At 36.9% G+C, this 24,440-nt stretch overlaps 2 protein-coding genes across 3 annotated transcripts; one reads left to right on the plus strand and one right to left on the minus strand.

The window, feature by feature from the left end:
* The first annotated feature begins 312 nt into the window (after nucleotides 1-312).
* On the plus strand, nucleotides 313-18,857 carry LOC127423255 (monocarboxylate transporter 12-B-like). Of its 2 annotated transcripts, none has more exons than XM_051667408.1 (7): nucleotides 313-1,206; nucleotides 3,245-3,502; nucleotides 11,312-11,415; nucleotides 12,903-13,046; nucleotides 14,739-15,333; nucleotides 16,507-16,766; nucleotides 17,196-18,857. In XM_051667408.1, the coding sequence occupies exons 2-7, from the start codon at nucleotides 3,393-3,395 to the stop codon at nucleotides 17,393-17,395; spliced, it is 1,413 nt and encodes a 470-aa protein (XP_051523368.1). In that variant the 5' UTR covers nucleotides 313-1,206; nucleotides 3,245-3,392; the 3' UTR covers nucleotides 17,396-18,857. The 2 variants fall into 2 exon arrangements, with proteins under 2 accessions (XP_051523368.1, XP_051523370.1); XM_051667410.1 differs by having other exon boundaries at nucleotides 3,248-3,502.
* A 56-nt stretch (nucleotides 18,858-18,913) lies between these two features.
* Nucleotides 18,914-23,198, minus strand: LOC127423257 (interferon-induced protein with tetratricopeptide repeats 5-like). Its single transcript, XM_051667412.1, has one exon. The coding sequence runs from the start codon at nucleotides 22,208-22,210 to the stop codon at nucleotides 21,470-21,472; it is 741 nt and encodes a 246-aa protein (XP_051523372.1). The 5' UTR covers nucleotides 22,211-23,198; the 3' UTR covers nucleotides 18,914-21,469.
* Nucleotides 23,199-24,440: the final 1,242 nt, after the last annotated feature.

The following is a 24,440-nucleotide window of genomic DNA, read 5'->3' on the forward strand; positions in this document are numbered from 1 at the left end:
AAATGACGGCACAACTGTGGGACAGTTGTAATTTTAGAAAAATGTATAGAATTAATTTTCAAACAATTAAGACTGAAAATAGTTTGTTTATTTAACTTTTTTTTTATTATTCTAAGAGTTTTAAACATGTAGTTGTTTGTTTGAAAAAAATTTTCATAGTTCAATATTGAAAGTCTCGTGACAAGTCCAAAACAATAAAAACTATACATTAAAAAGCATTTTAAAAGTACCAAAAATAAATAATGAAGGGATGGTAAAAGTTTCAAAGACATCTTTAAAATGACCTTCATATAACAAATAGAAGAAAAAAGTTTAAATCTGTTAGTTTGAATAAAAATGACCTACAAGCACGCAAACTTTTGAAAAGACTTTATTAGTGGCAAAACTGTTTAGTGTGGTGGAAATGACGGCAAGACCAAGACTCTTAACAGAATTAATATTTCCATTAGATGATTTTTGAAAAACATTTTCACAGTAAATAGGTTTATGTTTTCAGTCTTTGTTAAGTTTAAACATGGAATCATTTGTCATTTGAAATGGGGTTTCATAGTTTAATATTAAAAGTCTAGGTCTGGGACAAGGCTAAAACAATCATATCTACAGTATGTTTAATAAAAAATCAACCCCTCGGACATGGAAGTGTCTGAAGTTAAAGAAACACACTGTTAGGGCTCACTCTCAACTAAGAATGTTCTTTGTCCTTCACTTTTGTACCCAACAAATAGCCTAAAATCAATTTAAAAAATCAAACTTTACACCAAAGTCTGCCACATTTCCCAAAACTAAACCTAGTCAGACATGCACGTTTGTAAACAGAGCAGAGATGTTGTTCTTCCACAACTTTTGAGGTGAGTCAGCTCCCACCAGTACCCAAAGAGAAATCGTCACGATACCCTGCCATGCATACTTGCATAATTTTCTTTTCACGTGTCAGGGGGAGTGGAGACAGAGGTAGGTAAGTTCACTGCTCGCACGCTGGAACACGTTGAAGTGCAGCGGCCAGGATGTTCCAGCAGCTGCAGACTTGTTCCCTGCAGAAAGCCGCACGATGGTGAAGATGATGATGATGATGATGATGATGAGCATATCGCACTTACTGAATTAATCCAATGTGCAGAACTGGACTTGTTCATGTGTTTCCAGGGTCGGGAAAATAGACTTGAATGGGGAATGTTTGGACGGTGTCTGCGGTAAATGTCTGAAATGGTAAGTGCTTCAGACGAGTTTGCCGCTTTGAGAAGTTTAACAAACATCTGGTGTGAGTTTCAACAAGTGAACGACGCGTTCCAATCGTGATTAGGATACATATTCATATTCAAAACATATTCAAAGAAAAAACAACACGCCATGAAACTTTCCCCAGTTGTATTATTATTATTAATATTATTATTAACGTCTGCACTCTGAAGTCGGCTGTCATGCGTGTTAGGTCTGAACGGCCACTTGAGGTCAAACTGTTGTATGATTATTTTCGATTACATGAAAAAAACTCTCATTACAATAACAGTGTCTTGGGTGGAACATATTTTTTAGGCAAATGAATTGCAAATAATCGTAATATTGCGCACAGATGCACAATTAAATAGTAATAGGCCACATAATATAAAAATGAATGAGTTAATTAATAAAAGGGAATAACTGAAAAGAAACATCAGAAATGCCCTCTTAACAAAAAAAAGGTTGTGGCAATATCTCTCTTTATTAAAATCATACTTCTGAAGGGAACCATGCACATTAAATGCACCAAAGCAATTCTTTGCAAGTCCTTGCATGTGACTGGGCTTGCATGTTAAAGATCAGATTTGAGACTAATTATACATGCATTTGACAAGGCATACTTTACATTGAGGGAGAGGAGGTGAAACCATTCCTTGAAATCAACTGGTGATTTGCTTCATTAAAAAAGAAATACATTTTTTTTTTTTAAAATCATGCTGCAGGGAAGCAATTTGCAGTTGGTTCAGTTGCATAATAAGGAACAAAACTGACAGTGTACATTGTGTACAGATACATTGCGTATTGCACTTGTCAAATTCTATTGTTATTAGGGCTTCACGAATTTAGTTATTCCACACCTAGTCAGCAAGAAAAGTAACCTCAGATAGCTTACTGCAGCTGTTGTTTTCAGCAAATGCAAAGACAGATCACATTATCATAGATATATAAGGGGACTGACTGCAGAATTGAATCACAGATTCAATAAGTATTATACACTCATTGATACCTTTATTAGGAACACCTGTACACCTACTTATTCATGCAATTATCTAATCAGCCAATCATGTGGTGTGGTGCAGTGCATAAAATCATTCAGATGCGGGTCAGGAGCTTCAGTTAATGTTCACATTAACCATCAGAATGAGGAAAAAAATGTGATCTCAGTGATTTCGACCGTGGCATGATTATTGGTGCCAGATGGGCTTGTTTGAGTATTTCTGTAACTGCTGATCTCCTGGGATTTTCATGCACAACAATCTCTAGAGTTTACTCAGAATGGTGCCAAAAACAAAAAACATCCAGTGAGCGGCAGTTCTACTGAAGAAAATACCTTGTTGACGAGAGAGGTCAACGGAGAATGGTCATACTGGTTCGAGCAGACAGAAAGGCTACGGTAACTCAGATAACCACTCTGTACAATTGTAGTGAACAGAATAGCATCTCAGAATGCACAATATGTCGAACCTTGAGGTGGATGGGCTACAACATCAGAAGACCACGTCGGGAACTTTATTAGGACTGTAGTGTTCATAATAAAGTTCTCAGTGAGTGTATTGTCAATTACTGTTGTCAGTACTGTCAATGTGTACTGTTGTAGGATACAAAAACTGGGTGATATTCAGAAACAGCATTCCAGTAAAAATGTTTCTCTGGCAAAATCCTTTGAAAGAATTGGCTCAACACTTCAACTAGGTCGAAAGACCTTGGACAGGTCAGGGTGGGAGACTGAAATGTCCCGAGTTACTTTGGCAGTTCGTCATTTAGAACATTTCCCATGAAGCGGTCATGCATCACAAGTCATTTAACTTTTCACTGTGAATAATTTGCATGGCTCACTTGCTTTGTAGGGCCAAAAAGGAGGCTGTCCACACTAGAACACTAAACTCTGGATGTTGTCACAGCATCTGTGGGCACTTACAGAAGACATGCATCATACATCTTGCCTTTTAATCATTTTAGCTGAACTTGTTACTTATTCCTGGTTGTTTTGCTGTGTGTGTCTGTGCGTGTGTGATCTTGTGCTCAGCAGAGTCACTGACCGGGCCTCACATCTGCAGAAGGAATTTCATGAGCATTGAGTGTGGCGACAGAGACGTGTAACGAGTGTTTAGGACTGGCTGCAGGGCTTTTGGAGATTTGGAGGGGAAATATTAGCAGTGGGAAGGACAGACTCCATGGCTCAGGAAAAGAAGAAAGGAGGGGTCCTTCCTCCAGACGGAGGGTGGGGATGGATGATTGTGGCTGGCTGCTTTGTGGTCACTGTTTGCACTCGAGCTGTCACAAGGTAAACTTTGCATTTGTTTTGTTTTTTTAGGTTATGTGGTTGTTTATACCAAGAAGACAATTGCAAGGGCTGTTATTTAAGCTGATATTAGTGATTCTGTTTTCAGCTGTGAACAAAAACCTTAGGTTGCAGAGGTGGGTAGTAACATGCTACATTTACTCGAGTAACTTTTTGGAAAAAAAAATTACTTTTAGAGTAGGTTTAAAAGTGGGTACTTTTTACTCTCATTCAAGTAAATTTCAAATGAAAAAAATTACTTTTACTTCGTTACAATGGGCAGCGTTCCTGTCGTTGCAGTACTGGGTTTAATTTGAATTAAAGTGTAATTTATTGAGAGATTACTGAATGGGACTTTTACGACAGCAGAAGTTCACACAGCTGCGTGCACTGTCACAGACTGTCACTCAAGCCGAGTCCATCACTGCTGCAGCATCATGCTCTTCTATCAAAGTGACAAAAACACTTTCTTCGCTCCGCACAGTGAAAAAAGAATAGTTTTGTCATGCAATGCCTTCATTTAACACCAAAACAAGTGGATATTTCAAGATAAAAATCTCAGCTTCAATTTAAGGCAGCACGTCGAGGTAAGTTCTGGCTCTAATGCTAACATGGACTTTTCTGTGTAACGTGATGGTCAAATTAGGGTGATAATGTAACTTGGCTCTTAAGACATCCGTTTTTAAGTGTACATTTTTAAATCAGTGCAGCGATATATCAGTGCGCTTTGTTCCGAGTCCCGCATGTCATGAGCAGTATTTACGCATTTACTGGCAACTATGGCAGCTACGGGCTGATTAACTGTATAAATCTATGAAAACATCCAAGTTAAGTGTACATGCCTTGTGCTCTGCCATTCACGTGATTGACAACTGGAGCGTAAACAGACAGCATTTCTGCACGTGCACAGCAAGGGGCACGAGGCGCACATGAGAGATGTGTGGGTGTGAGGTGATCGAATGGCAAAGAGAGTGGCTGTATCCGAAACTGTTCACTCTTTCACTATTTCCTATATAGTAAATGGCAGTTAGTGCACTATATCTCAGCAGTGAGTGAACGAAATGAGTGAGTTAATTCGGACGCTGACGTATACACCGAGTGTTGGAGCTCTGGGGCTGTCACAGAAACAACGTCACATATGAACTTTTAAAAATACTTGGGCCTTACTTGTTATTCTTATTAAATAATATATTAATACATTAAATCTTCATTCTGTTTGTCATTTTTTATATATATGTTAATATAAAGAGTAAACACATTTTTATCAAATATACATTATTATATTTATTTGTTATACTTCAGTATCTTTAAACTCCAATACAAGCTGGGTAGCGTTTCTCTTCCGACCATTAACAGCACCAAAGTTATCATAACGTACATGTTATAACCACATATTTAAATCATCCACAGAATTATAATTTCTGTTGTGTGCAGTCTCCTGAGTTAAAATAATATAACCTCAGTGAATTATTTAGTAAATAAAGAATTATTCAGCTTAATGGCAAAATTCTGTTTAAATATAAATAAAGAGTATATTTTAAAATGTATCTGTATGTTTTGCCTCTCTATATGTTATTATGTTATTTTAATCAAGTAATGATTTGTCAAAAAGTAATTTAATACATTCAGCATGCAAAAACATTGCAGGAGTGAATGAAGCAGTAAACTGGCGTCTCTCTCTCTCCCACTCGTGCTCACATTTTCACTGTAATAATTACTAGAATGGTTTCCAAACCTCTCTTCTTATTGACAAATTCATCCAGATCTGACAAGAGCCCTTAAAGGGATAGTTCACCCAAAAATGAAAATTCTCATCATTTACTCACTCTCATTCCATCCCAGATGTGTATGATTTTCTTTCATCTGCTGAATACAAATGAAGATTTTTTAGAAGAATTTCTCAGCTCTTTTGGTCCATATAATGCAAGTGAATGGGTGCCAACATTTTAAAGCTAAAAAAAAATCACATAAGTCAGCATAAAAGTAATCCATAAGACTTCAGTGGTTAAATCAATATCTTCAAAAGCGATGTCATAGGTGTGGATGAGAAACAGATCACTGGCACATTCTTAAATGCGAGCAAGTGATGAGAGAATTTTTATTTTTGGGTGAACTATTCTTGTGTAACTATAAGTGATAGCTCAGCCATAATTTAATATTCTGTCATCATTTCCCTACCATCATGTTGTTCCAAACCCGTGTGACCTTCTGTATTCTGTGGAACACAAAAGATGTTAGACAGAATGATAGGGACTGACAGTCTCAGTTACCATTCACTTTCAAAATACGGAGAAAAAAACTCATTCCCTGAAAGTAAATGGTGACTCAGGCTAACATTCTGTATAATATCTCCTTATTGTGTTGCATGGAAGAAAGAAAATCATACCGATTTGGAGCAGCATGATGGTGAATGATGACAGAATTTCTATGAATTACAATAATAATAATAATTCTGTAGTACGTGTTCAATGTGTATTATGTAATGGAATACAGGGGAGTTAAAGTCCATTATGTCATTTGTGAAAGTAACGAGTTACTCACTACTTGAGTACTCTTTTAATTGGATACTTTCTTACTCTTACTCAAGTAATTATTTATGTTAGTACTTTTACTTCTACTTGAGTAATTAAATTTTTTTTTGAAGTAATTGTACTTTTACAGTTTTTGGCTACTCTACCAACCTCTGTTAGGTTGTTGACAGGTCACTAATCAATAGCTGAATAATATTTTGTTCTATTATTTGGCAATTACTTATACATGCTATCCTTAAAGTGTTAGGATTCATTCCTCATATGGGTTTAACCTGATAAATAGTACAAACTGTTAAAGATAAGTACAGAGCATGAGGTACAACTGAATGCTATGTTTAGTTCATTCCACAAACAGAATTACTTAGAATGAGTCATTGGTTCACAAAGTGACAAGAGCTATCTGGTGTTTCTGCGACAGCCTTTCAGATCAGGTTACATTTGACAGACTGGTAAACAACTTATAGACCCTCACACATAAAGCCATCATGGACACAGATAACACTGTGTTGTTTTACAACTATTTGCCAGTAATTACTACCTATAGAAAGAGTTTTCTTTAAACAAAAAGAATAAAGTATTTACTGGTTTGACTGAACTGAAAACAAAATATTAACCTAAAAATGTGCTTCATGTGGTGACATCTACATGTACTGGTTTGATTCAAGTTAAAAAATATTAATTAACAACACTGGATCAACCAATTTTAAGGGTTAGATCAGATAGAAATAGCTCCTTAAGGTACAAATTGCAGGTGACGTTTGTTACTACTACATATTTCTATTTATAACTATTATAGATTAAAATATTTTTCTATGTATTTAATATTTTGTCATATGTAAGGTCTTCCTGTTACACTGCTTTGGCTTTATCACCATAAAGCAATATTCTCACCCTCCCCGAGGTGGTGAATGTGCCAAACTGACTGGCTTTTCATACAAATTTAAGCACTATAATTACAGTTGAAGTCAGAAGTTTACATACACTTAGGTTGAAATCAGTAAAACACATTTTTTAATCACTCCACAGATTCAATATTAGCAATAGTTTTGGCAAGTCGTTTAGGACATGTACTTTGTGCATGACACAAGTCATTTTTCCAACAATTGTTTACAGACAGGTTGTTTCACATTTAATTGACTATAATCACAATTCCAGTGGGTCAGAAGTTTAAATTCACTAATTTAACTGTGCCTTTAAGCAACTTGGAAAATTCCAGAAAATGATGTCAAGCCTTTAGACAATTAGCTTCTGATAGGAGGTGTACTGAATTGGAGGTATACCTGTGGATGTATTTTAAGGCCTACCTTCAAACTCAGTGCCTCTTTGCTTGACATCATGGGAAAATCAAAGAAATCAGCCAAGACCTCAGAAAAAAAATGTGGACCTCCACAAGTCTGGTTCATCCTTGGGAGCAATTTCCAAACGCCTGAAGGTACCACGTTCATCTGTACAAAAAATAGTATGCAAGTATAAACACCATGGGACCACGCAGCCATCATACTGTAAAACAAAGTCAAGGTATTGGAGTGGCCATCACAAAGCCCTGACCTCAATCGATAGAAAATTTGTGGGCAGAACTGAAAAAGCGTGTGCGAGCAAGGAGGCCTACAAACCTGACTCAGTTACACGAGTTCTGTCTGGAGGAATGGGCCAAAATTCCAGCAGCTTATTGTGAGAAGCTTGTGGAAGGCTACTCAAAATGTTCTGACCCAAGTACAAACAATTTTAAGGCAATGCTACTAAATACTAACAAAGTGTTTGTAAACTTCTGACCCACTGGGAATGTGATGAAAAAATAAAATCTGAAATAAATCATGCTCTCTACTATAAAATAAAGTAGTGATCCTAACTGACTTAAGACAGGGAATGTTTTCTATGATTAAATGCCAGGAATTGTGAAAAACTGTGTTTAAATGTATTTGGCTAAGGTGTATGTAAGCTTCTGACATCAACTGTATGTCATCATGAGATTTAGATATGGATTTATGGGTACATTCCCTGTCAAGCAAGGTGCAAAACGTGAGAACCTGCTGAACAGGTCTGCGAAGCTGCTGCTGCTGAACACAACAGCTCTGTCATGTGACCTCTCACCTCTGAAACAAGGACTCTTTCAACCATTTCTTAAGTCTTGTAGAGATAAGTGGTAATAATCAACCTGAAGAGTAGCAGATGATGAAACCTCTTTTAGAGCTTAAAGGGCAGCCAGTGGTCTTCAGAAAATGTGCCTTTTTAAACTCTTCTTTATCTTGTGGATATTCTCTTTTCTCTCCTTAAAGGAATATTCCAGGTTCAAACAAGTTAAGCTGAATCAACAGCATGATAGGGATACAATCCAAAAAATGAAAATTCTGTCATCATTTATACATCCTCAGGTTGTTCCATACCCCTATGACTTTCTTTCTTCTGTGGAACTCCAAAGGAAATGTGAGGACACGTCGATACTAATCCATTTTCCTTTTCCTAATGTCATTATTTCTCAAAATATGCAGTAGATGTCTGCGCGGGATGGATTTTTCAGACCCGCTCCCTCGAGACTATGTCACATTTTGTCCCTCTCCCTCAAAAAATGTGTCACATTTTGTTCACTCCCATCCACAACTTTCAAGTTTTGTCCCGCTCCCGCCCGCAAAAGCCCACAGGTAGAGGTCTATGCGCTTTTTTCAGTCCTGCTCCCGTAAGAATCTGTCCCACTCCTGCCCGCTCCGGTGTCATTGGCTTTTTTTTATCTAATTCCCACGCGTAAATAAATGGAAAGAGAGAGAGAAACACGTTTTGTTAACACATTGCCAAATATCTGATTTACCTGTGGTTGGTTTAAAAGTTTTGTTTGTACCTTTCTTTAATAAAGCGTTTACATAAGTAGCACTAAGGGGCCTTCTTGCTCAGACATTTTGCCTCAGAGGGGTGCTTTCCACAACAATGGAGCATGAGGAATAATTTGTATGAATGAGCCACCAACCCTGCACCTGTAAATTGTTTATTTTTGTTGCTCTTGCACAATAGATGAATAACACGAATGATATTCTGTACCTTAAAAATATAAAATAACTGAGTAATTTTTATTTTATGTTTAGATATTTATATTTTGCGGGAGTCCTGCTATTAATTTCTTTCTCCCGCCTTCCTGCGCACACATCAGTGTCTTCCCACCTGCACTCAGCAATCAAAACTTGTCTCGCACCGCACTCTGTTGCGTCAGGCCTCTAGTATGCAGTAATGGAAAACTGAAACACTCCATTTTTAGTGGAGGAAAATGGCATTCTAGTGTGGATGAGGGGTTTAAATGAAGTAAAATGAATATGCTTTCAAATGAAAATGTTTTAGTGTGGACGTGGCCTGAAGGCGCGGTCACATTTACCTTCGCAAAACAAAATTTCACGGGCAAATTCTCAATGGTAATCTGTGCGAAAGTTAATTCCGCACAATGGACTTCCAGTGGCAAAAAATTCCCCTCACGGATTTCACATGGAGTTCAAGTTTGGTGAACTTTGACATGAGAATTCGCCGCATTGACCAATAGGAAGTTGCTTGGTTTGGCAGTGGCCTCTGTGTGGGCGGTGCTTCATACACTGCTATATTGAATATTCACAATGGGAAAAAAAACAAATTTAACGGTGTGTTTCTTTTTAACTCAACTCTCCCAGAGTAGAAATTGTAGCATTAAAAAGAGTGTTTGGCAGTTCCTTTTTTCTGGTTTCAAACACTCAATATCTGCCCACGCCTTCTTCGCTCACGGAATTATGCCGTGCAAAGTTAAATGTGACCACGCCTTTAGGCAGAATTTTAAGGACTGACCGAAGTCTGATCACACTTGGCAACAGGAGGGCGAAAGTTCTGATGCTGAAATCGGTCTCTGCTTACTGAAATTCGAAACCACTACCCTAGGTGTCCATAGGGTAGCATCAAAAGTGTGTTTTTAATAGTGCTGTCAGTTGATTAAAATTTTTAATTGCGATTAACCGCATAATTCTTTTATAGTTAATCGTGATTAAATCACAGATTTTGAAAGTGCTGAAATTTGACAATAAATATACTTATTTTCCTGTCAAAATGTATTTATTTCCATCTTAGGAAAGAAAACAAAACAATTTGTAGCATTTTCCAAACAAAGCCTTTCACCATATAAAAATAGAAATGCACTAAAATAGCACCAATTCAAGTAACATTAAACATTTCCTAAAGTCTAAATGAGAGGTTGACTAATTGAAACAACTAGTCTCCGCATAGTTTGCAATTTCATGCAGTGGGTATAAAATCTCGTAAACTCTCATCCTCCACAATATTAATCTGCTGGTAGAGTGTAGCTATCCGCTTTGCTACAGCAATCGTGAAGCCACGTTCACGATTCGCATCAGGGCGTCAACGCCAGCATCAAGCAATGCTTTGAACTCCACTGAATTACCATTGTTTGTGTGAATGTGACTACTTCCTGGATCACCACAGGAAAAGGTGAACATATTTGAATTATTGCAAAAATGTCTGATTGGGGATGGCTCTTGTCAGTAATTGTCAGTAATTCAGTAGTATGAGGTCGATTCAGGGAAGCAGCATGTTGATTTTCCTTGTAATCACTGTTGACTGCCTAAGGCACCATTCACTTTCATTGTATGAAAAAAGAGCTGCTTCAACACTCTTCAAAACTCTTTGGAACAACATGAGGTTGAGTAAATAATGACAGAATTAAGAGAATTTTCCTTTTTGGGTAAACTAACCCTGTATCCCCTTCAAAAGTTCTTATCACCCTGTATTTGCATGTTGTTATTCCAGACCTAGAGTGAGATTGTTCCCTTTGAAGTCTTGACAAACTATCATGAGCAGAATATTCAGTGTTTTCACACTGATTGTGGAACGGTTGACTGAAGGACATCTCCTTCTTTGATCGCTGACCGCCAGACACGTCTGTCTTTGACCAGTGACGGAAGACGTGAGAGTTGCTGGTTGCCCACACTGAGTGCTCTGACCCGGCTGACCTGCCTGGTGATCTAGTTGTGTTTGTTCAGGTGCAGAGCAGGCACTGCACAGTCTTGTGCCTCATTAGCCCTGTCCCAGCCTTACATATCCAAACAGTCACGATCTGCACAGCTATTCATTATTACCGCCTGTGAATGGCACTCGGTCCATAGTGCCTCTTGAAATCTGCAACCTCAGCATTGGACTTTAAAGCATGTTGTTATTCTGAATGATCAAAGTATGTTCCTTAAAAGCCATGCAATGTGTGTACTATGTTTGTGTTCTGTATCTTTGGTATAATCAGAATTGTGATGTCTCTGCTCTTTTCCAGATGCATCTCCATATTTTTCATTGAATTTCAAATGAACTTTGCAAGAGATTACTCTGGGACGGCATGGATTCATTCGTTAGTGGACTGCACAACCATGCTTTGTGGTAGGTAATGATCATACTGCATTCTCATAAAGAGTGCATTTACATGTACAACAAAACACTGAGAACTATCAAAAATCACTGCATGTTAACAAGATTTTGAAATTGTGGGGTTTTCCTCTGGTTTTGACATCAAATTATAAACAGACATGCGCACATCGAATATCCTGCCAGAGTGCTGGTAAAGGCATTAACATGCTCAGCGAATTCGGGGTAATATGTAAAAATCTAGCTTAAACCATTTATGAGCTTTCCCCGATAAAATAGCACTGTTTAATGCATTTACATGATCCAACATTAAGAATAATAACCGGAAAACACGTTTAAAATTCTGCATGTAAATGAACTCACAGTTAAACAAACCCATCTTTTATGACTTCAGACAGTGTGATACAACATGATCACAAAATCGACATGTTACTTCCGAATATACCTGTATCCTGAAATCTACCACATTCTGTCGAACAACTGACAAGCACAATCCCCCAATAGACGTTACTGTATCGATTAAAATGTGATCACCTTGGCTTTCTCTCTAGCACTACTGATAGATAGTGTGTTGCACAAGCAATTTCTGAGACACGGGTTCTATTCAGATGGAATCCAGGAAGTAATCACTTTCACATAAACAATGGTGGGAGGTAGCATTTTTGCTCTAAAATGATATTTTTACTCCTCTGTTGGTTTGGTTTAGGGTTGTGGTTTGGGTTAGGGAGTAAGTAATTAATAAATAATGTAAGTAATTAATAAAATATGCATTCCTGTTGACTGCATTACATTATTTACAAAAAAAAATACAACTCTGTGGACATTTCACCTGGAAACTGGAGGTCAGACATGTCCATACTTTTAACAAGGCTTCCAGCTTCAGCCACTGGGGGCAGTGATTCGAATTTTAGTAAGCACAGACCAATTTCAGCATCAGAAAGTTTGACCTACTGTTGCTTTACTGGCTCTTACTTAAAAAAAAGACGCTGATTCTTTTTGACACTAAATTTATCTCTACTAGCTGATTTCTACACTGGTCACACATGTTTTACATGAGCAGAGGCAGAGTTTTTTTTTCCATCTGAGACAATAATGTTGCATAAGACACTAGGAAGACGTGTAGCCTGTGGGAGGCTCAAAACTTTCTCTTGAAGTCAGCAACACACAGCGAACATCTTGAGAGGACATGCCAGTGTCACAAGCCTGATCCAAAACAGGCCTGTTTGCTTTCATTACACCCAGTGCTGTCTGCTGTTGACAGTAAACGCAATGTTAAGAATGACATTGCTAAGGAAAGGCCATCTTTAGGCTGTACCTGCTGACTAGTAAACAAAAGACGTAAGAAACTGTTATTAGCAGACTTGTCCATCAAAGATGTACTAATTACTTTAAATTGACTTTTAGACTGCTATTAAGCTCTGATCTTGTTAATATTCTTTTTGTAGCGTACTGTTCCGTATGCCTTGCTCAACATGCATGTTTATGTACATGTTATTTTGCAGCTCCACTTGGAAGCCTGATCGGGAATCGGTTGTCATGTCGCATAGCTGTAATACTAGGAGGATTCCTGGCCTCCATTGGACTAGTTCTCAGCTCCTTCGCCACCAGTCTGGAATATCTTTACCTTTCCCTGGGAGTGTTAACTGGTAAGACTTCTAAGAGTAAAACACTTACCTAGAGACCCATTTACTCCACTTGGTGTATGCAAGCAATGCCGGCCTGCAGTTTCTACCATAATTTACTTTGCCTCATGGACTGCATGACTTTCTTTCTTTTGTGGAACATAAAAGGAGAGTTGGCAGAATGTTATTATTAGGAAGAATGTTAGGGACTGACAGTCTCAATCTGCCAATATTCTTAAAGATTAGTTCACCCAAAAATGATAATTCTCTCATCATTTACTCACACTTATGACTTTGTTACTTCTGCAGAATACAAACAAAGATATTTTGATTTAGATATTTGCCAAATCTGGCCAAAAAAGGTGTTTTTGTATTAGTTGTGGTGGTTCAAAACAGCTTGCAAGCACAAACTTTCAGAAAAACTTTGTAATGGCTCTTAAAATTGCTGTTACTGTCTTCGGTCCACCTCAGTGGTGGGTGTGACCCGATACTCCACATTCTTTGACACCAACACCTTCTTCAGATGATCTTACATCACAAAATTCAACATAAAATACAATAACAGATGGTTACGGTGCATATTATGACCACGTATAGCATGTTAGCGTTAGAATTTAGCACCATGAATGCAGAATGTAAACATAACAAATTACATATTATCTACAGCATATGTATATTACTTTAAATCATCATCAAGTGGTTAAAACTTTGATATTCTTTAGCTGGATTGCATTTACAACTTGTGGTGAAATACGTCTCCACTGTGATCGAATAGAGATCTGATCAAAGTTACCTGCGCAAAGTGGAAAACACTATATGCTTACATATTACATCAGTAGTTGTGGTAACTGAAAATTCTTCATCTTTTAGTGAATTTTAAAAACATTGATGAATAATTCAAATGTTTTCCATCACTTTGACAGTCAGGGTTTTTCCTTCATTGAAATTTTTTTAGCCGCCGCCAGATAAACATTTTGGGTCACCGAAGCAAATTTTATGATATTCATCTCGTGTTCGGTGCTTTGTAATTGCTAAATATACTTCTCGTCTGAAAAGCGCGAGTGAAGCCAAATGAACAAACGGGGAGTATTTGAGGATAGAGATGAGATATTCCAAGTGTATTCCAATGGAATAATTCATAGGATATTATTCATTGTTCGGGTGACAAGATTCCAAGAATGCATGGTGTAAATGGGGCCATAGACAACACATTTTAATGTCACATTGCTTTTATATGGATGGAGTCTGGACAGTGTGCATCTTATATTTAAATACTCCTCTAAACACCTCTGCCAGCGGCATGGTCAGTGTCTAAATGTTCGCAAACATTATATGGGTGCTCAGCTTTTTAACCTTCTTTCTAGCTCTAAGTGTATCAGAGCCTTCAATCACCGTTCACATACATTGTATGGAAAAAAGATGCAATTAAGTGAGACTGAGACTAACATTCTGGCTAACCTTTTGTGTTCCATGGAGAAAAGAAGTCAAATTGGTTTGGAACAACATGAGGTTGAGAAAAAAGAATTTTCATTTTGGGATGAACTATCCCTTTAAGGAGCTATTGCTACAATTCAGTCATATTAAATTATATTTTTGACTTGAACCAGTTAATTTAGATGTTTCCACATTTTTAGGTCAGTCAGTACGTTTAACAGATGTTATGTTTACAGCTGTATTTAAAATTAGCACTCAGAATAAGTATACCTCTTTTTTCAGGGATTGGCTTCGCTCTTTGTTATACTCCAGCTATCACCATGGTTGGGGTGTATTTCTGTGAGAGAAAGGCTTTGGCCTATGGCATTGCCATGTCTGGCAGTGGCATTGGGACCTTCATCCTGGCCCCGGTAGTGCAGCTGCTAATCGAGCACTACTCATGGCGGGGGGCCCTCCTCATTCTGGGTGGTTTCGTGTCTAACCTGTGTGTATGTGGAGCTCTGTTACGGCCCATCATTCTAAAGGAAGAGGAGGCCTGCCCTCTTCCAGTGGACTCAGAGTGTGGGTATGAAGTTAAACTGCCAGTGGTGAGCGGTATCCATACGGGGAAGACTGCAAGTGATAAATTAAAAGTGGATACTAAACAACGCTGCCTTCAGTCCATGCAGGAATACCGCTTCCTGCTTATGCCTGATTTCCTGGTGCTGGCTTGCTCCTTCTTGCTCTTGGCTAGTGGCTGCAGCCTGCCATTTGTGTATCTAGTACCGTACGCACTGGATGTTGGTGTCAGTCATCACCATGCTGCCTTCCTAATGTCCATATTAGGAGTCATTGACATCATTGGGAACATTACATTTGGCTGGCTTACTGACAGGAGGTATGTTGTTTTGTGCACTGAGAGTGTTACATTACAGTCAAAAACAGGAGTAGGTCATTTCTTGATGGAACCACGTGTTCTTTGCTTACTTTCTTTATGGATAATTATCCATTACTTTCTACACTGCTTTTTTTTTTTTGTCTTCTAATTTTTGTCACGTTTTGCCGTAAAAACATCTATAAACATCCTTAAAACAAGATACATTTACTTGTGAAGTCAATGAAATAAGATATTAAAAGCAATATTCCGGGTTCAATAAAAGTTAAGCTCAATTGACAGCATTTGTGGCATTGTTGATTAACACTAAATTAAGTTTGACAATGGAAGTTTATGGGGCCAGTCCATACACCTTAAAATACTCACTGTTTCAAAAGTATAGCCACAAGACCTAAACAATAAGCATTTTAACATGATTTTAGTGTGATAAAATTGCTTATTAACCTTTTCTGTGTAAAGTTACGTCCAATTTTACAACTTCATTGCCCTGACGACGTAACACCCTAAGCCCTAAACAGTTTAAACAGAGCAATGATAAGCTTTAAAATTATAAGCTTTACATTTCTGCCATTAAACCCTCCAAATCTTGGCACCATTCACTTCCATTGTAAGTGCCTTATTGTAACGGTAAACTACTTACAGTGGGATGAGTTAACATGTTTTTTATTTTATTTATTTATTTATTTTTTTTGTGATAAACATTATGCCACAAATGCTGTCGATTGAGCTTAGCTTGTATTGAACCCGGAATATTCCTATAGGTCTTGTTTTCAGAGAAATCTAACAAAATAGGTAAATAGCAAATTGGTTTTTCTTGTTTTTAAGCACGAATATCACTAATTGTTTTGAAATTTCTCTGAAAACAAGGGTTAACGTATTGTCATTTCGTTGCTTTTAAATGCATTTTGGTCTAAGAATGTTTATATATATTTTTACTGGTAAAAATGTAGTGATTAAGAAAAGGATTTCATCATGTAAGCGCAGATATTGTTATAAACAGCTGTCAGTTTAGAATTAGAATTGGAAAAAATGTTGTACTTGTAATGGTTTTTTGTCCAAAGATTAACGATTTTGAGAGGTCAAATGGCTAAAACTGCTCAGGTTTTAAGAAAACAGACAAAGAATATTGATAGTGTTTCTTATTATGCTGACTAACCCTTTCTGTATCTCTTCTAGATGTCTGAAGAAGTATAGGAATATATGCTACATGTTTGCAGTGGGAATGGAGGGACTATGTTGTCTGTTTATCCCACTTTTACACACATTTGTCTTGCTGGTCCCCTTTTCTGTGCTCTACGGGTACTTTGATGGAGCATATGTTGCCCTTATTCCTGTGGTGACATCAGATGTTGTAGGGACAACTTACCTTTCTTCAGCTCTCGGGATTGTGTACTTCCTTCATGCTGTTCCCTATCTGGTCAGCCCACCCATTGGAGGTGAGAACCACAAAATTCTGTGACTTATATATTTATTTTTTTAATCAACTGTATAAATATATATATATATATAGCTTTCATTACAAGTGCAATGCTGTTTATTTACACACAATGAGAGACAAGTCAAAAATATTGTCTGTATTGTTATTCACAGCATGCCACAGTACATAGACATTGGGTTGAAAATAGCCCAGAATATCCTTTTAATAAAAAACATTAACCACAGTTATCACTTTTATATGGCATGTGCATTATAGAAGAAGACCATTGTGTGGTTTCACAGGAAAGAGATATGAACAATTAATATACAGAGACAAATTAACCAATCAAACTGATCCAATTTCACCACCCTGAAAAACTGGTATTCTACACTGCAGAAACTACGTCTGAATGACAAAATGTTATCAACTCTGTGATTTTGTTTCTTAGGTTGGTTGGTAGACACCACAGGGACTTACACAGCGACATTCTTACTGAGCAGCTTTGCCATGATCTCCAGCTCTCTCCTGCTGTTCTCAGTCGCTATCATTCGCCATTGCCAGAGAAAACACAAGAACAGCCTGAACAAAGACCCAAAACTGGAGCCATGTGAAGGCAAACAAGTGGACTATTATACTCCAAAAAAATAAAGACTTGATGATAATTATCCCAGCCACTTCATAGTGTTGGGATAGTCATTTGTATTGTTTCATATGTCTATTTTTTTAATCAGTTGTAAAAAATGTTAGCAACATATATTGTTAGCAATATTGTTTAATTAACTGCAACAACAAAAAAAATTTGTGTGTAAAAATGTGCCTTTTTACTGTCTCGCTGTTAAAAGCATTTCATTCTTATCTAGAATGGCAAGCATTAAAAAGGAGAGGCTACAAGCTGGTGCACAATGCATCAAGATTTAAATTTTAAGAATTTTCTCCACGTTTCTCATACCTCATGTATCAGCAAGGAGTGTGTTTTCCTTTTGTAAATGTGTCTGTTTTCCTGTGGACCACAGAATTACAGAATTTAGGTCATTTTAGCTCAAGCTCCAGTTGGAGTAGGTTATGTTTTAAGTCAGAAGAGGGCAGTGTTGATCCCTAGACCTCTGAGCAGCCTGGGTTGGTATTCAGTGATGAAAGGGAAGCAAATCCACCCCTGCCCTGCAAATGGGTTGTTGTATGAAATTGCTCAAAAACAATATGACCATATATATGTAAAAGCATCTTATGTCCATGAGTAGTACCAGTACCAATTAAAAACCATTGTGAAAGCAAAAAAAGAGAGATTTTATTAGTTCAAACTTTGTCTGTTTTATTAGTTCTTATAAATGTTGGTAATGTCCAATTGAAACCTTTAAATGTTCCAGAAAGGACAGCATGCTCACTACAACTACACCAAAGAAACATATTGCCTCATTTTCTGTTTACACATGCATTATATTAAAGTACATACACCTGTATAGAGAGCTTTGTTGTTTTAGGACTTAAAATCATTTTTCTAGTCTACAGTATTACAAAATGATGCCTCTGTGATGATGTGTGAACTTGTTTCATTATTTAAATCAATTTAATTTAAATGGCATAAGAACTACTATACACTACATGGTAGAGACTTAGAATGGCATTATTAGCCTATTATTTATTTTTTAATTAATGCAGTTATAGGCTTCATACATCACTGAGATACTTGCCAATCAGGGGCATAACTACAGGGACGACAGGGTGGGCAGCCGCATTAGGGCCCAGGGTGAGAAGGGGCCCGCAACAGTCGACCAAAAGGAAGCATAAAAATGACTGCAGGCCTGACGGGTGATGATAAATGACCCAGGCTCCCCAAGGAGTGGGCCCGACAGGTTTTTTGCACTGGGGGGCATAAGAGCCAAGTTACGCCACTGTTGCCAATGCATTTAGGCTCCTTTCTCATGCGTAGGTATATGTTTTTAAATCTTGTCAGCAATTTTGTGGGGCTCTATTAAAGAAACATACTAACTATAGAATCCAATTTTATCGGTTAAATGACCATGGATTTCAGAATCCTAGTTTGAATTTGTCAGATTTTAACTTCAGACTTAAAGGGATAGTTCACCCAAATATTATAATTCTCTCATCATTTACTCACCCTCATGCCGTCTCAAATTCATATGACTTTTTTCCTTCAGCAAAACACAAACAAAGATAATTTGCTATGATTTTGTCCATATAATGTAAGTTAAACTTTCAAGCTCCAAAAAGGACATACAGGCAGCATACAAGTAATCCATACAACTTGAGTGGTTTAATCCCAGAATGATCTCACAGTGTATTCGGAAACGGTTGACTTTTCTTTAGCTAAACTTGCGGTACATGTCCACTGACATGTGGTGAGCACCATGCTCCAGTAAACATGTGCAGTTGGCAGGGTTGGGGAGTAACGAAATACATGTAACAGGAATACGTATTTAAAATACAAAATAAAATTAACTGTATTACACTTCAGTTACAATTTAAATCATTGGTAATTAGAATACAGTTACATTCAAAAAGTATTTTGATTACTGAAGAGATTACTTTGCATTTTATTGTCATTTGTTTCATTTAATATTTAATCTATACAGTTGGAAAACATTTATCCATATAAATGATGCGATCCAAAGTGCATTTGAACAGCGGTGAAACACTTTCTTATGATGTGTTACATTCATACGAGCAGACAGAGAAGTAAGTCTGAAGTAAGTTTGGAGCAGAAGAAATAGAAATAAACCTTGTGTAAATTGTCAGCTTTACGTTGAGCTAAAATGCTATTTCTAGCCATTTTACAAGCACGTTACCAGACACAATCATATTATTTTTATCAAGAAAATTCACGTTGGATCATCATTTCTTTTTTTCTAGTAAGAACTTTGATATTAGGGCAAAAATAATATACTTGATAATAATTTTTGTATTGTTTTCCTGTAAAAATATCTAAAAATCCTTAAAACAAGATAAATTAGATAGATGCTTTATAGTCAAAACAAGTAAAAAAATCTACCAGTGCTGAAGAAGTAATCCAAAGTATTTATAATACGTTACTGACCTTGAGTAATCTAACGAAATACATTACAAATTACGTTTTACAGCATGTATTCTGTAATCTGTAGTGGAATACATTTCAAAAGTAACCCTCCCAACCCTGGCGGTTGGTCTATGCTTGCTGAAATTCAAAGCACTGCCCCCAGTGGCCGAAGCAAAACTGTTTTTGAACGTATGGGCATGTGGGAGCTCTGGTTTCAGGAGAAATGCCCAGAAATGGGTGCAAAAAAAGAGTTGTTTTGAAAATGCATCCTCCGAATCATACTCATCAATCATTTTGCATGCCCTCTTGCTTTCTGGTTTCAACACAGGACAAGAGCCCATGTTTCCCATGCTGCTAATGCAGCGCACTTCCGGTCATGCCACAAGTGAAGGTAAACATGTTTTAACTGATGCGAAACTGTCTGACGGGAGATGCCCCTTGTCAGTAACTCATCATGATGTGGCCGATGCCAGGGTACAAGAACATTTGGAAGCAACATGCAGACTTCCCGTGTGATCATGTTGTTAATTCTTGTATTCTGAAGCGATATGATGAAAGACCAAAATTTAAGTTCTTATTCACTATAAATCAAAAAATCTTTAATCTGTTTGCTCTCTTGGGAAGTCCAAAATATGCAAGTGAATTGGTTTGTTCTGTTCATGTAAGTGAACCAGTTCAAATAACTGATCCACCAATTCACTTGAGCCCATGTGTTGAAGTCACTGCGTCTTCTTTTTTGAAGGAAAATATTTAGGTTATTGCTGCGCTTTAACACTATGCTTTCGACTAAATATTTGTATTAGTTGTATTTAGTATGCATTAAATTCTGTTTAATTTAGTATAAATTTAATTGTTCATTTTAATGTTGCCTCCCTATTTGTTAAAGATTTTGTACCAGATAAATTCAGCATAGTTTACAGTAGAAATAATAGGCCTATCATTTGATAGTTACATTATTAAAACATTTTCTTTCTTTAATAGCTTTAATACAATTACCATAGCTGCTTATGTCTGGTCTCGCCTAGGGTACCTTGTGAGTCAGGACTGCCACTGCTCAATTAGATGGATTGTAATATTTTTATTTGCAAGTTTAAGTGAGATTAGTTATTGTTCAAACTTATACCACAAGTGCTTATTTTGTAAGCACACGAAGCACACAAAAATATTTCCCTGTACATGATTTCCGCAGTTTTTCTTCCCTCAGATTGTTTTATTTGTCAAAGAAATACAAGGAAATCATCTAATCTCACTGACAATATAGTAAAAGCAAAACAGCTCATGCTAACACCAGCCATAATTGCACTTAAAAATCTAACATCCCTACAATGCATTCCCTATACATTACTCTTGCATTAAAATGGTATTCCAATGAACCAGCAGGTCACATGTATATAAATGCTGACTACATACTACTTTACTACACAATTTGTCAGCATTTTCACATTCACTTTCCAAAGATTTGAATGCAATCTTTTGAAAGACACTGTCTTGATAGACCAGACAACAACAGCCAAAACCCATAGGGAAAAAACTCAACAACACGATATTCTGTAAATTTAACAATTAAAAAACTCAAACATATGAGTAAAAGGTGGAAAACAAGTAACATTTAAGAAATAATAACTATTGTCCCTGGTTACATATATTTTATTCTCACTAAATAATTTTGAATCCCTGTAGGAGGTTACTATTTACTGAAAAGACATAAGCTCATCAAGATTTTTGAGGTATTCATCATCCTCTTCATTGCTTGAAGCTTTTGCATGACACTCGTTGTCCTGCCACATCTCACCCTTTACTTGGTAAATTAATCCCACTATCTCATTGGCCTTCCAATCATTTGGGTCATCCTTTATATGTTTTTGGGCAATCTTCATCAGTTTTTGAGCACTTCTAGTCCCCTCACCAGTATGAGGACCTATTGCCAAACACTCCTTGTAGTGCTGGATTGCTAAATCCTCACGCCTGATACTATACTGCTGGAACTGAGCATAGTGGAAATGGACTACATGCAGATGGTCATTTGTCTCTGTAGCCGTCTTAAATGTTGTTTCAAAAAGTCCCTCTGCCATGTACAGATCACCTCTCTCTGCATATTGAAGTGCCAGCTCACTCATTGCAATAATAAAGGAAGCTTTTATGGAGGTTGCTTTTTCCAAATGGTAGATGCTTTTATCACGAGCCTCATCTACAACCTCAGTGTCACGTCTTTCTCTCTGTAAATTCATTTTCTTGTTCTTGAAGCACAATGCTAACTGATGGTGTGTAAAGCATGAATTGGGTGAGCTTTCAAGTGCTTTCTTCAGCAGTGCAACCGACCTGTCTATAGACCCTTGATCCCTGAAGAATATACCAACATATCTCATGACATGTGGATGTTCTGGAGACCCATTCAAAGCCTCCTCCACCAATTTCTCAGACTCTTTCATCATTGTCTTGGAACATAACAATAGTTTCAGTCCCAGAAGTACTCTGAGGACATCATTATCTGGCTATATGACAGTGAAATTAGACTGAATGTACATATATTTCAGATCTGCATTTTGTTATGGAAGGTGATAGAGGAAAATAAAATGTGGAATAAAATAAGATTTTTTGGAGGGAGATTGTGTGAACAAAACCAAAATTACATGCTTACAATTCATCAGAAGATTGTAAACATATACAATAATATTTACATTTCTGGCAATTAGTCCACAGTATGTGTAAATGGTGAGCTTTTAAATTTGAGTGTAAAAAAATAGAAGGCGGCATCCCAAAAATGCACCAGAGTGGAAAAGCTTCAATAAGCTTTTACTAAAGCAAACACTAAGCAAAGCCAAGAATGAAAGGCCATTTGAAATGTCTCTTTCTCACAGTACTTTCTTAAGGACGCCATCATGACCAAGAAGCACCTCAATCCCTGGTTACAAAGGCACTCTTCTGTTGTTGTTGTTTTTTGGTTTTTGTTGTTGTTGTTTTTTAAGCAAAGTCTACTCAAAGTCTAACCCAAATCAGACTGATGATGACATAGCTTATCCGTTATTGGCCAAACCTCAATTGACAACGATGACATGCGTTTGATGTTTATTCTGACACTATCTATATTATATTATCGCTTCTATCATAAATGAATCTTAATCTTAAATTAAAGGATAAAAATAAAAAATCAAAATCGCTAACTCGAGTTTATTATAACAAATATTAGTTGTAGAGAGAAAGTTGAAGTTTGAAGTTGAAAGTTTTCTTAAAAATTGTGTACATGTATAGTTACATTATGTGGTATTGTATTGCATTTGTAATTTTTTTTTTATACATGTAGATATAGTAGACTATGTAAAGGCCATTGACTATCAATGTCATCAATGTTGCATAATATCAACAAGGACCATAATGGAAATGAGTTTTTTTAACTTTGTGTTATCCTTGACAAATGAGTTGTGATTCATTTAAATTTTATTGTCAAATAAAACAGAAACTGAATTGGTATATACATATAAGGAGTTTTTTGTACCTTGCCACAGTCGCATTCGGCTTGTTCACAGGGGTTCTTAATACAAATATTATTTAATTACTTATTTTTAAAAACAATTCACAATCGTATTTTATCAAACTACACAATGATCACTCTTAAGACTTTATAGATATTACAGTTTCATTTTCTGTTAAAGCATGATTTTCTGTAAAGCTGCTTTGAAACTAATCATTTTCACCCAAGAATTGTCCACCACAGAGTCCTGACCTTAACCCCATTGAAAGTCTTCGGGATGTGCTGGAGAAGACTTTACAGAGTGGTTCGACTCTCCCGTCATCAATACAAGATCTCGGCCAAAAATGAATGCAACTCTGGATGGAAATAAATGTTGTGACATTGCATAAGGTTGTCGAAACAATGCCACGATGAATGCATGCTGTAATCAAAGCTAAAGCCAGTCCAACAAAATATTAGAGTATGAAAAATGTTTTGGCCAGGCAGTGTATTTGCCTTCCTCAAGTCACCCCAACCTGATTTCAACCATTTCCAGCCTTAGTAACCCCTTGTCTGTCATTTATTTTTAAATAACTAAATGAGGCAAATCTTAGGATTTAAATTTAGAAACCACACTCACCTCATCTCAGACATCTTTCTTTTTACTCACAAGCTCAGTACAACCAGCGCAGAACTTTCACTTTTCATTCAGTGATGTAATGATGAAAGCTTTTTGTTAATGCCACTGCTCTTTTGCTTCTCCTGTGTGAGGCTGCCAATTTGATGGGGCGAAGACTCTAACTACACTAGACTCTAATACACCTGAAGTCCTGCCTATTTAAAGGTGCATTCAGTAATTTTTTCCTCATTAAAAAAGATTAACTCCTAAAACATGAATTGCAATTTTGCAATATATGTAGGAATCATGACCACTCACATTAAAATAAAGACTCCATTCTCATCAGTAAACTTATAAAAGCTGTTTTAGTCTACATGGAGAGGGTCCGCACATGGGGGCTGCCATGTTAGAATCACATGACCGGCCGAAAACTGCTCACTTAATCTCAGTAACCGTCCTGTTATTTGACACTTTCACTCATTGATTAAAGTAATCATGGCTGACTGTGAATGCTACATTTCTACAGTGGCATCTGAAACTGAAAACTATTGATTTTAAATGATGCTGCATCCAAGCCACTAGGTGTCAGTGTAAG

Source organism: Myxocyprinus asiaticus, chromosome 32, assembly GCF_019703515.2.
Source record: "Myxocyprinus asiaticus isolate MX2 ecotype Aquarium Trade chromosome 32, UBuf_Myxa_2, whole genome shotgun sequence".
Classification (NCBI taxonomy): domain Eukaryota; kingdom Metazoa; phylum Chordata; class Actinopteri; order Cypriniformes; family Catostomidae; genus Myxocyprinus; species Myxocyprinus asiaticus.

Coding starts and splice junctions, on each gene's coding strand:
- LOC127423257 (XM_051667412.1), bottom strand. CDS start 22,210: ATGATGAAAGAGTCTGAGAAATTGGTGGAGGAGGCTTTGAATGGGTCT.
- LOC127423255 (XM_051667408.1), top strand. CDS start 3,393: ATGGCTCAGGAAAAGAAGAAAGGAGGGGTCCTTCCTCCAGACGGAGGG. Junction 11,416..12,902: donor CTGCACAACCATGCTTTGTG/GTAGGTAATGAT, acceptor GTTATTTTGCAG/CTCCACTTGGAAGCCTGATC. Junction 15,334..16,506: donor GGCTGGCTTACTGACAGGAG/GTATGTTGTTTT, acceptor TATCTCTTCTAG/ATGTCTGAAGAAGTATAGGA.